Consider the following 13,487-nt stretch of genomic DNA (forward strand, 5'->3'; position numbering starts at 1 on the left):
AATGTATTTGTGGTGGCGTTTCTCCTAAATTGTTATGTACTGTACATGTGTTATTACATTTTGCAGAAGTAAATGTAAAATCCTCATCTGAGTCAGTGTTAATTCCAGTGTCTTTTGAAAAATCATACTAGTGATTTTGCATATGTATTTATATTATTTTCCCATTGCATCATATGGATGTCTATTACGTAACTCTATAATTCATTCATTCATTTATTGCAAACTGATTTTATCATGTACACTGCTTTACTCCAATGATTTCACTTGGTGGTATGTGTATTTGAATCTGCAGTTGTTAAAGAGATGATGTCGATTGACTGGTTGCATAAAATACACAGGTTTTGAAAATCAAAAAATATACATCAAAAATTGAAAAAGTCTCCGAAAAGCCAAAGTATGTATACCGGTATGTGGCATGGTCCTTTAAAGTGATCATAAAACTGCACAATCACCACATTGTACCTGAAGAAACTTTATTCCTTATAAAAGCCATTAACCACTTTCCAATGACAAGGAAGAAAAAAAAGATAGAGTATACATATTGTACATTTTTAAAAAAGAAGAAACTTTCGAACAGAACAGCACACAATGCCAACATCTGTTTCTGCTCACAATATCACAAGAAAGTGTTAGAAGGTAGAGGTATGACTGACTTGCAAACCAAAGAACAAACAAACAAGAATTGTAAATTGAGCATGTCAGATACATGCATTTAACAATTTGGATTTATCTTGGCAATGCGAATCAGTGTGGAAATCAAGAACAGAGAAAGAAACGATTAATAATATGAGCAGATGTCTTTGTCACTCTCAGAAAGCCTGAAGCTGGATGACATAAACAAATCACTGTATAGAGGAACCCGCTTCAGCTCTGCACAAGAGAGAACATCTCTCGGATCACAGTGTCATTTTAGCAGAGACTTCCATCATTTTGCCGCAGTGGTGTAGTGTGCGTCTGTGTGTGTGTGTGTGTGTGTCTGTGTGTCCGTTGAGTGAGGCAGCTTAAAACAACAAATGACAGTAACTGCATAGCAGCTGAAAGAGAAGAGAGACCGCAGGACCAGTGCCATCCCACAATCGCTGTGTAAATCCCAAGTCCAATATAAAATACACAATCAGATAGCAAGCAACAACCAAGAAGCCAAAAAAACTCATTTGATTACTCAGTAGTATCAAACAATCGATTCAAAACTCTTTGATATGCCAGTCTTCCATGACTCTTAAATTGTATTTGGTTAAGTTTTGTCCCACAGTCTATATAGTACTAAAACTTCTGTGGTGCTAATTAGATGCTAGCCAGTTTGCACTCAGATCAATCTGCTCAACATATCATGCAAGTAAAGTAAAGGCGTTAACCTCACCCCGGAGGCATCAATGTCAGTAAGTCATTTTACATGCATGTGTCTGTCTTCTCTAGCTAGATTTTCAAAACATGATAATTAATGATCTATTTGATCTATTTGTCTAATTTGTGTACAGACAGTTAACTGCTGTGTGATGATGCATTTTCTTTCTGCTTGCATGGTAGAGTGAATGAGTGTCCTGTCTGCTGTACTTTGATGGTGACAAAGGAATCAATTAACAGAGTTTCACCCATAAAATAACAGAAAACTTGCTTTTCATGAGGATATTTTTTGCCTGAGAGAGAAATTAAATCTGATGGTTTTTAAATGAGCAATTGCCAAAAACGATAGGAGGTAACAAAATAGGAGTAGGATTAATATGAGTTCCATCTGTTTACTGACAACCACTAGGCTCTTCTTAATGACTGTGTACCATCAATCATAAGTCACTGTAGCCCTTACAAAGGCAGAGATGGGTGGTGTAGGTGGTTCCTCAGGTCAAGCATCTATTACAGGTCCACCTTCAGGCTGTGGCCACTCTGATGTTGTAATAAATATTACTTGTGCATAAATAGACCAGATGTTCTGCGTTCATGATCTGTACCTGCCATGAATGTGAGAATATGTAAGTGTTAATGTACATCTTGATGTGTGTGTGTTGGTGTTGGTGTGCACCTTTTGTTACACCTGTAGCATTTGAACCATGGTAGAGTCTGTGTAAATTAGTATTAATGTTGCACTGGCCCTCGATGTGAACATTAATACAAAGACGGCAATTAGTCCACTCCCAACGCTCGGAGCTGTCTCTCGATCTCGTCGTCAGAGATGCCGGCTTTGGAGGAGGAGGCGGCTCCGGGGAGGCTCTTTCCTGCAGCTGGAGCTCTCACCATCTGGAAATGCACATGGGCAGAGAAATCCCATTAGCAGGCACACTTAATTCAAACTTAACACAAAGCTGGGTACTTGTAAGACTGCCTGCTGCGCACAGCTGTGTACTGCGACTCCAAAGCCAAATCTAGAGGACCTGATCATAATTACTATCAATTATAATGGAAAACTATTAGTTTAACTCAACATAACAATTCATGCTGCATAAATAATGTGTGATGGCCCTTACTATAGCTGACCTACAATTAAAACAGAAGTGGATGTCAGTTATACATATTATATTTTGTACAACCTTCCTTTACAAGAAGTAAAGACTTAACTTTCCAGCTTTCTTGAATCTCTACTTTAAAATGTTCTGTTGTCTAATTGAAAAAAGTGATATTTTTTGTGCTGCATGAAAAGTTAGCTGTCGCATCAACCTGGCACTCACCACCATATTCAAAATAAATCCACTGTAAAATGACCTTTGGATTAGCTGAAACACTGGGTAATTCTCTGTTTGTCATTTTCAACTTTTAAAAACATAATATACCAAAGGATAATAAAAAAAAAACAAAAGAACTAGGTTGCTGTTGTGCTTATGTTAGTCTCTTCCAAACTACCATAGTTTATGAGTCTTGTAACTTCTTTCCAGCTTCAGGGTTGGTTGAGGAAGTCTTTATTGATGTGCTGAAAGAACTTGATCCAATATCTACATGGGATTTTATTGTGATTTTGCAGGAAATAATTACCCTCTCCAAATACAAAAACAGTTTTTATGAAGACTGACTGTTTGTTCTCTCCAACTGCTTGCTTGTTTATAGCACAATTTGTGGATTGTGTGAGGTATTTCGAGAGGTAATAACTCATGGAGCCCCCCAGGGGGAGCCAGACACACAGCAGATGGTCAGCCTGGCAGTTACACACACTGCAACACTAGCTGAAGGCTAGCCCCACCATGTGGCAGCTGGAACACATTTTAACAATCAAGTATAAAGACGTGGAGTACTGATTGTTGAGTTCAGGATGCTGGGGGATGTGCATCCCATTTTACAGCTGTAAAACTTAAGGTTTCAACTTCTTTTTTGTGTTTAATGAGATTAGAATTGCCCATATGCTATATCTAAAGCATTTTTTATTGTTATGTAGTATAAAGTTATGGAGGAAAATATTAAGGTCTGGGGAGGTATGTCTCTCTCTCAGTTTGAATTTCTCACCTTTCCTGAGATCTCAATGCCGATTTCATCCAGAACCTGGTTGACAATGTCCTGGGATTCCTCCTCATCACCAGACTCCTCAAAGATCTCATCCAACGTGTCGTTGACTGGACAGATAGTGAGTCGGGGGAAAAGAGATAAGGACAGACAGATCAATGAAATGCAAGTCAGACACATTGATTTTAAGTCACTGTCTGGATCTTAGGGAGTTGCAGCCTTGAGTATTTTTTACATGCTATTTTACATCCAAACTAGTAAATATATGTATTGCATGTTGGCAGTTGTGCCTGAAATTTAAAAAGTTTTTTTTATGTATACTGTATGACAAAATCATATTGCTATATTTCTCCTTTAATTGTCAAAACAAAGACTGTAACATATCACTCTTCACACCCTTCACACACATTCTAACAATCTGGGTTTGGCAAGCCTATAAAGACCAGAGCCCTTTCAGTGTGTGTGTGTGTGTGTGTGTGTGTGTGTGCCCCCTTACTCATGTCCTCAGTCATGCCCATCTTCATGTTCTCCTTCTGGAAGTCCTGCATGGTCTTCAGGGTCTTCTGTGGATCCATCTTTTTGTTCACTGCTTGCATTGTCTATTGAAAGAGAGATTTTCAGAGAATTAACCTGAAGGTTTGTAGCTGCAGTGAGGAGAAAGCACACACTGAAAGAACTGGTCATGAGCAAAGAAACAGAGAAAGGGGCATTGCAAATAAGCAACATCTCACTCATGCTGGACTTTGTAGGAGTTTTTCATCTCTAACCAAACCTAAGTCTTGGTTTTGATGGGTGACAACTTAAAAAAAAAAACATTACTTGGGCTAAAGGTTAAGTTTGACTCATATGACCCACATAGAGAGGACAGTCATATCAGTTTTAGAAAAAGTCGAATCCTGATGATTTCTACATTAATTACAAAAAGATTCTCAAGAAAATATTAGCTTAACTTGCTCTGCCTTTATTAGCACATTTAGATATTCTAGGTAGTGAAACAACACAGCACAGACTTTGTCACAAATTATGCATCTCCTTCCTTCCTGTGAAAGATCAGCACAAACGTGGCCTACTTTCACTGCTGAGCCCCGCACATCAGAGAAGACACTGTACATCCCTGTCTCCTACTGGAGTTGACATCCTGCTCTACGTTGTGTTAACCTATGGTTTCCAAAATTGTAGGTGGAAAATGATGCACTATCCACTGAAAACTGTTTTTTGTCTCTTGGAAAAATGCTCATTTGTGTATGTACAAGTTTTGCAAATATGTGATATAAAACAATTAACACATAAGCACGCCCACCTTATCACACTCCATTTAACTGAAGCCTAATTATATTTGACCTGCCTGTGTTTGCTAGTCTGACTCTGTCTAGTGCATCGCTCCTGGCCAATTACTACTTTCACACCTCATTAATAACAATGATACAAGACTCACATATGAGCAGATCCTACATTAATACTTAAACTGCAACACTATAACATTGATCTGAAGAAACACTCAAACTAGTTTGTGTTCAAAACAGGACCACACCAAACTTTTGAAGTCAAAATAGTGCATAACAAATGTGCATTTAGATATTTAAGTATTAAAAGGATTATATATTAATATATAGTATATGATATTTTGGGTAGTTTGGCTTTGGGTTATGCAAGTTATCCCAAGCAATATACTGACTGCGTATGAGTACCTCACACTACATCCTGTCAAATAACCCAACTATACCCTTAATCTACTGTATGTGTGCAGCCTGTGCAACAAAGGAATACTAGCTGCCCACTTCCTATATATCTGTAAGGTCTAATTTCCGTGCTTGTTGTAGGACTTTCTTCTTACAAACTCATGTAAGCTTGGCCTTTTAAAACCTGACCTCAGACTAGTTGAACTGAATGGGTATTGGATTTTACCTTGGCTGTGGAGGACATGGCTCCAGCCATCTTCATCTGGGAGTTCATGACCTTTGTTTGTGTTGACATGGAGGTGACCTTAGAGCTGACGGCGTATGTTCGGTTTTTCTGCTTCCTCAGCTGGACCAGCTGCTTGGCAAGGATCTTACATGCCTCCCGGTTACCACTCTTTGCCATTTTCTTGATCTCTGCTTCCTGTAGAGGGAAAGATTGGGATGAGAGCAGTGTATATCGTTGACAGCTGGAAAAAAAGCTTGAGATGGATTATATACAGATGATTGTTCCTATGTAAAACTAATGAGGTAAATTTCAGTTTTTAACAAAAAAAAGTCCACATATCAGAACAGTATTTTGCGACGGGAAACTAAGCAGGAAGAGTAGAAGCTAAATGTACCAATGCTAATCAAACATAATGTCAAATGGAACAAACTGACTGAGAGTATGCTTTCAAGCATTTCATTTCGTAAAGGTGCTCCAGTGTACTAAGACAAATCCTACAAGAATACCACACTGTGGGTTACAGTGCAAAACTGAGAAATTTCTGTGCAAAATAATATCTAGAAAATTTCTTGGAACTTTCACCTATTTTCCATCTGTAACAACAAAATACTGTGAACAGTTTCAACAGACATGCTGAGATCCTGGAGAGTCAGTGTGGTTGGAGGATGAAGCTTTTGACACATTCATGACCTGTCAGAGGAGCCTCTGTATTTTGATAATTGTTTGGTTTAATAATGCATCCATGCTGCCTGATACATTCAGTGTATCCTAGAATCCCCGTGTGCCTTTTACCTATGCACTTATCAGGTGGTGCAGGTTAAATGTTTTTAGTTCGTGACTAAACACTGATCAAAATATGAGTATGTACACAGACTATGCATTGATAAACAAACATACACAGAAAAAACCCAAGAGACCAATGTGTTTGCAAATATAGACATAGTAAACTCAGCCGTCCGGATCAAATGTTACTCGCTGGAAAACACATGCTTAAAGCTTTGGTAAACATCTGAAAATCTACTGGTGCCCACAAGGATGTTGTGTTTGGGTATAAGTGTGTGTGAGCATCCCAAGAGAAAAAAGTGGAGCTCCAGGTTACAGTAAGCTAGCCAAGCCTCTCAGCACTGCTGCGTACAACAGCTCCAGCTCGCCTTGTTTATTTCTTGTGTGTGTTGAAAGCATCCATTTCAGGAAATAACAATCATCAATTATTAATGCTTGATAGTGCAAAGGCAATAGACACTTTGGCTCCCTGTCTCTCTCTCTCACACACACACACACACACAAACAGAACAGGTGCATTTGTCTCAGTCTGTACGCATCTGCTTGTGAAAAGAGAAAACAATCATATTAATGCCAAGAAGGAAAAAATCTAGAGCTGTGTGAGGGAAAAAGGCACACGGTGACAATAACAATGTCAACAGCACTGTCATCTGAAAAACTATGAATGCATTAATTAACATGTATAAGTCAGACGTGGGAGCAGTGGGACTGCTGCTGATGTGAAGCTTATAGTGGCTTATTTACTGCTCTGTCAGAACAGGAGTGAGGAGGTGGAGGGATGATGGTTAAAGAGTGCTCTTCTATGAAACAATGTAGAAAACAACTGGGTGGCTGTTTGGCTTTGCCTGTTCGTAACCTGCTGATTTAAATGTATTAACAAGGGCCAAAACGCTGCAGATTTCTGGGAGTTCTCAACATATTGTTTCAGGAAGAAAAAATGTCATACTTATCAAGATGCTTTCTATCTTGTTTAAAATTGAATTGCTATCAGTTTAACAACCAAGATAAATCAAAACAAACCAGACATTTCCAGTGACCCTAGCTACTGAAACAAGTTAAAAAAAATTATATAAAAAAATGAACAAAGAAAAACTGTTGAGCAAACTCAACTCCAACTGTGATTGATAAAGATATGTAATGGAAACTTCCATGCATTATGAACAGCCCCAATTTTTTGAGGACTTACATTAAAAATTTAATAAGAGACATTAATTCTATTACCCAGCTGGAAGAGAACTTATGAACAGCCTAATTTCCTGAATGTGGAGTTTCTTGACAGGTCTGTTTCTCTTCACCATGTCGTTCTAATGTATTAAGTCCTATAAAAACATGTGGAAAATTAACAGCCTGACTTGAAAAGCGCTAGAGTCATTGGGGAATTGGGGAATTGGGGAATTTCTGCCCCGTGTCATTGTTATGCAGTGTGAATGTGCAAGTGTGTGTTTGGTGACAGCATATTTGTTGGTGGGCAACAGACAGTCATGATTGTACTCAACAAAAAATATAGGTCATTTCCAAATTTTCATGAAAGTATCTTTTATTCAGAACATGTAACAAAGCATTTTTTTAGCAAGTAGACTAATTAGTGGAAAGCTTTAATGAGGAACAAAAATGGGGTTCCCCAGGGAGGTAATTACATCCTGTATGATATTTACTTAATACAACAGAGTGGAGAGGACACAGCTGGTTTCTTTCATCTTTCAGAGAGGAGAACTGTGTGCGTCTGCGAATATAGCCTTTTAATGTAAAAGTGTGTGCGTAAGAAGCCTCACTTGCCCAGAGCAAAGCCACCATACCAGACCTATCATGTCTATTCATTTAGACCTATTAACCAATCAGGCTCGATCCTAGACTGTAGGAAATGGATGTAATGCATCTGTGCTGGGAGAGCAGGGGGTCTTAATAAAGCATTGATGCAATATGCAGAAATCTAATGAAGTTGCCTTGAGTGAGGATATTTTGCTCCCAAAACATTGTGTGTGTGTGTGTGTGTGTGTGGTCCCACCATTTGTTTCTCCTGTTTCTCCAGCGCTGCTCTGTCCCTGGTGATCTGTCTCTGAGTGCCACGCAACTCCTTAGATTGTTCTTTGATTATGTCTGTAGAGAGAGAGAAACATCACAGAGGAAAGATTGGTGAAAACTTTACAAATACAGACCTACTTGATAAATGAACTCCGACTTTCATCTACGTGTTTGACATCACTTTTATTTTGACACGAAGAGCACCTTAGACGATTTTGTCAAAATTGACCCTTTACCTTTGCTTGTAGTGAAAGACATACCACGATGTGGAAAGGTGTTAAAGCGGCTCCAGCCTTAAAATCTGGTCTCACTCGTCATGATTTGCATACCCAATATAATCAGAGAGTACACACATAGACAATATGAAAAATGTGGAATACCATCTTTTTTTTACTCTTCCATGTGGTTTACAGGCAATCCACCCTCAGTTTCTTTTTTTTTTCTCATATATTTTCAATGTTCTATATATGTGGTGAAATATGAACAGCTGAAGATGAGAAGTTTTTCAGTTTGGATGTCACTACATTTCTTGTGCAGTGCAGAAGAGGGCAGGGTCTAGGTCAGCTGCATGGAAAAAATCTAAAACATCTACTCAGAGCCTCAACAGTGAGCATGTTTGAGTGTGCGCCCACAAGCACAAAAAAAAAATACCACAGCGTAATCAGCAGCAGCGCATTGAGAACGCACTCTGACACTGCCAACTGTTGGAAAGCCTGGACTGCTCTCACCAATAATGAGTCAGCTCTGACCCGCCCATACACAAAGTGGAGTCATGTGAGCCAATGTATGACCCTGAAGCCACTCATATTCATTTGTGGCCTCTAAGAGCCAGACAAGCCAAGTAATCTGTGTGTCTCTCCCACACACAAAGACGCACACACACACACACACACACACTATCAGGACAGCAAGAAGGAAAACAATGCTGTATTGCTGGATGTTTTAAAATATAGTGTCTCTTAGCCCTTGCACATCCACAATATGGTCCAAATGTGAATCGAGTGAATGCTTAACCATCAAATCAAGTGACAATGCAGAGTAAATAAATGCAGAAATAAATGGGGTTGCACATTTAATCAAAACATAATTGAAATTACAATACGGCAAAGTGCAATATCCAAATCGCAGAAGCTGTACTAGTCTTGATAAAGGTAAAATGTGCATTGTTAGCACCATTAGCACTGTGCCCTAGAGAACACATCATTTTGGTGAAAATGCAATTAGTTCCTATGGAATTAGGCTACATGTCACAATATCTGCCAAAATAACCATAATAATGATATTTGTTAATTAGGCATTATCACATAGCCTTGGAAATAAATTAATTCCCAAGTAAATCCCCAAAAAACTCTGATCAACATGAAATATTAGAACAAAATCTTTATCAGTGAAGAAAGGGACAAAACTCAGAGAAAACAACAGAGGAAAAGTCTGTCTTCCAGGTCTGACAGGTGCAATGAATGTGTCCAAAACAAGAACTCTCTGATTCTGGTTGTTTGGGAAGACTCACATAGTTAAAGGTTATATTGGGAGGATAATTAAAAGATTAAAATTAGGCAAAAAAAAAAAGTGAACAAAAGACAAAAAAAAATCATTTTTGTCTTAAAAGTTGAGCAAACATAAAGTTTAAGACACGTCAGTGTGTTGGACCACTTGTGAGAAACACACATGTATACGTATAAGGTGACGTACCGCCAACGTCTAAAAGTGGGAGGGATATCGTCCTACAAATATGTGTGATCTAGTCGACCCCCCCTCTTCATCCGCCAAATAACCACAAACCACCTAAATCTCTTCACTCAGGGCAACGATGAAAAAAAAAAAAAAACTACGTCCAGGGATCAGGAGATGAGAGAAATCAAGAATGCGAAAGGATGGGGACTGCAAAGTGTGACAGCTGAGAAGACCTGACAGTGACTTTGGCATGGAGGCGGAGGAAACATAGCACAGTGAGTACAGTATGCAGATGATCGGCATGGGTGAAACTGGGATGACAATGATGGGTGGAGTGGTAGGCGGTGCTGTGAAAAGATTCACCTTTACCAACAGATCCTATTTTTAAACCTGCAGTGCAGATAATATAATCTCATATTTTTATGAAATTTCCGACACAAATAAATTGAGGTTGGGTCCAGCAGAGGTTAAGTTTAGTCTGACCCCCCTCTGGAAATCCAGTTCTATAAGTGACTGTAGCCAGTAATGGGAATAGAATAATTGATTTGATTCATTAGAATAAAAGAGAGGCTAAGGAGGCTGAAGGTTTTCCATTTTGACCTTGTGAGGTTAAATACTTGGAGAAAAACCACTGAAATGTTTAGAATGAAGGACATGTCATAGTTTTGACACCAGTGACTGTCAGAGTATAATTATCTACCATGACAGCCTCAGTCTTCCCTTTAGGTTACACAACACTGCGGTAATACACAATTTGTTATCAAACTGTGGCTGTATTTTCTCAGTACAAGAAGGCAGCTGTTGTTAAGTCTTTATGTCCAGCAAACAAACTGGCGTGTCAATGAAAATGAGAAATAACAGCTACTTGATCAATCTAAACAAAACAAACACAAATCAATCTAATACAAGTTAAAAATAAAGGTTGGATCTGCTCGTAGGGGTGACATATTTAAGGTTTGGGCATACATTTAATGATAGCTAAGGCTACTGTTTCTAATTTCTGTTCCGTCAGTGGGAAACTATTACCTCATTTTAGCTCTATAGTAAGAACAGGAAGACACCTTCTTCCTATATTATGAACCTGGCGTTTACACACCGCTAACTATTATAGCTCCAGAACATATAATTGCTGTTCAGAGTTACACTGGCTGTAATTCAGCTATATACAACAGGAACAGTTTGTCCTGAGCTACATTTAGTCGTGTTTCAGACTTCGGCCAGCAGTGTGACTGGTGTCTCAGTGCCAGAACAGGTTGAACGGGTTTAAAGTGAAAAGCTAATTTAAGATGGAAAAACAGAGCAGGGCTAAAAACAAGTTAGCTAGCTGTTTTACACAGAACAAACTTACCGTCGACAGTCTTCTTCTTGAATAGGGAAGCCATGTCGCTGCTTTTTATATCAATTCAAATGCCAAATACAAATCCCGTGTTGATATACGGTGTTATTCTCACGTAAAAGCCGCCGTTTAGCCGACAGACCGGTGTTGTGGCCCTACTGGTTCCTAATTTAACTGGTTACGGTGCTGAACAGCTGCAGATGTTTTGCGCTCCCTCAGCAGATTCGTCACAAATTCACAAACATACACAACATATTACCAGCGAGTTTCAAGCCACAATTCACATCTACCGCGGCGAATATGCTGCTGTGAGTGAGCACTAACAGTTACGTACCAGCCACATGGAAAAAAAAAATAAAGTGGAGAAAAAATAATCTTCACATATTTGCGTGGGTCGGGACTCGATCTCGCTTCAGCAAAACCAATTACACCACTAACCACCTGTCTAGCTCTGTGAGCCACTCAAGCTCACAGGTGCCAGCCGCTTCACTGGATATCAGTCAATTACGTCACTACAGGTAACGTTTTGACTCGAGCTGATCTCAAACAACTGGTTACCATCGGTCTGCCTTTGAAATACACGGACAATGCCTCGGTGTTTATTGTTCTCTTTCCTCCAGTCTAATCAACATATTCAGCGCTACACTTCTCTCCGCCCAACACTACACACTATGACAAAGCCTGTCGTATTGAGAAAGTGATGAACTAGCTCGGAAATACTGTCAAAATACGCTCAACAATATGTAAACAAAAGCGAAACACTTGAGCCACTGCATGTGTACATGGTTGAAAAGTACGACTTGCATTTAATCACATTACTGTATTGCGAATGTTTTGTGTACTTACATTTCTTTACACTTCTCTACAGATCTTATGAAACGCACAACGTATTTATTGGCGTGCATTAAAAGAAATGTTCACTTGAAGTCGCCGTGGTTCGCGGAAGAGCAAGAGGTGAAGTTAACCTGTTTCTGCCTTGTGGCTATGATGCGTTCAAGGGACCAGGGCAGCGTCGGACGTGAGTCGATTGTTTGAAATGTGTTTATAGAATGGTCTGATGCTTTAGATTTCGTGTGCCGACATATTTTATCACAGCCCTTTGTAAAGGTATACATTTTAATTAAAACTAGTTTGACATTCACAGAAAAAACTGACGAACTAAACAGTTTTGGGTCCATGGCGATCTAAATGGCCGACGTCCGACGCTGCCCTGGTCCCTTGAACGCATCATAGTCACAGGCAGATCGAAACAGGTAGACTCATGTAACATCTCTTCCGCGAACCACGGCGACTTGAAGTGAACATTTCTTTTAATGCACGCCAATAAATACGTTGTGCGTTTTATAAGATCTGTAGAGAAGTGTAAAGAAATGTAAGTACACAAAACATTCGCAATACAGTAATGTGATTAAATGCAAGTCGTACTTTTCAACCATGTACACATGCAGTGGCTCAAGTGTTTCGCTTTTGTTTACATATTGTTCAGCGTATTTTGACAGTATTTCCGAGCTAGTTCATCACTTTCTCAACACGACAGGCTTTGTCATAGTGTGTAGTGTTGGGCGGAGAGAAGTGTAGCGCTGAATATGTTGATTAGACTGGAGGAAAAAGAACAATAAACACCGAGGCATTGTCCGTGTATTTCAAAGGCAAACCGATGGTAACCAGTTGTTTGAGATCAGCTCGAGTCAAAACGTTACCTGTAGTGACGTAATTGACTGATATCCAGTGAAGCGGCTGGCACCTGTGAGCTTGAGTGGCTCACAGAGGTAGACAGGTGGTTAGTGGTGTAATTGGTTTTGCTGAAGCGAGATCGAGTCCCGACCCACGCAAATATGTGAAGATTATTTTTTCTCCACTTTATTTTTTTTTCCATGTGGCTGGTACGTAACTGTTAGTGCTCACTCACAGCAGCATATTCGCCGCAGAAGATGTGAATTGTGGCTTGAAACTCGCTGGTAATATGTTGTGTATGTTTGTGAATTTGTGACGAATCTGCTGAGGGAGCGCAAAACATCTGCAGCTGTTCAGCACCGTAACCAGTTAAATTAGGAACCAGTAGGGCCACAACACCGGGCGGTAGATCAGTTTAGCAGCCTCGGTTTCCTGGTTCACTTTTCTGTTGTCGGAGTTCCTCCCTCAGCTGACTGAATCAACGGCTCCGCGTGACGTCACGGCGGGACTCTCACGCTGCCTTCACTTGTACCTCGTAAAATATCTTTGGCTTATCGGAAAACTCTTGCCTAATATAAAACGAACACATGTTGCGTTGATGTTCATTTGGAGACCATAAATTAGGAATGTGGGTGTGGAGGAATACCACACCATCCCAGTGCCGATGTGT

The 13,487-nt window shown here is 39.6% G+C and overlaps 1 protein-coding gene across 2 annotated transcripts; it reads right to left on the minus strand.

The window, feature by feature from the left end:
• Window positions 1–451: 451 nt before the first annotated feature.
• On the minus strand, window positions 452–13,235 carry chmp2ba (charged multivesicular body protein 2Ba). 2 transcript variants are annotated; one of them, XM_085764874.1, is made up of 7 exons: window positions 13,218–13,235; window positions 11,156–11,287; window positions 8,117–8,208; window positions 5,329–5,523; window positions 3,920–4,022; window positions 3,427–3,533; window positions 452–2,232 (listed from the first exon to the last, which is right to left on the minus strand). In XM_085764874.1, exons 2-7 carry the CDS (start codon window positions 11,187–11,189, stop codon window positions 2,119–2,121), a joined length of 645 nt encoding a protein of 214 aa, XP_085621000.1. In that variant the 5' UTR covers window positions 11,190–11,287; window positions 13,218–13,235; the 3' UTR covers window positions 452–2,118. The 2 variants fall into 2 exon arrangements, with proteins under 2 accessions (XP_085621000.1, XP_085621001.1); XM_085764875.1 differs by having other exon boundaries at window positions 11,156–11,283; window positions 13,215–13,233.
• Between the last annotated feature and the right edge of the window lie 252 nt (window positions 13,236–13,487).

This window comes from Trachurus japonicus, chromosome 21 (assembly GCF_045865225.1).
Source record: "Trachurus japonicus isolate A0001 chromosome 21, Traja_1.0".
NCBI classification, from domain to species: Eukaryota; Metazoa; Chordata; class Actinopteri; order Carangiformes; family Carangidae; genus Trachurus; species Trachurus japonicus.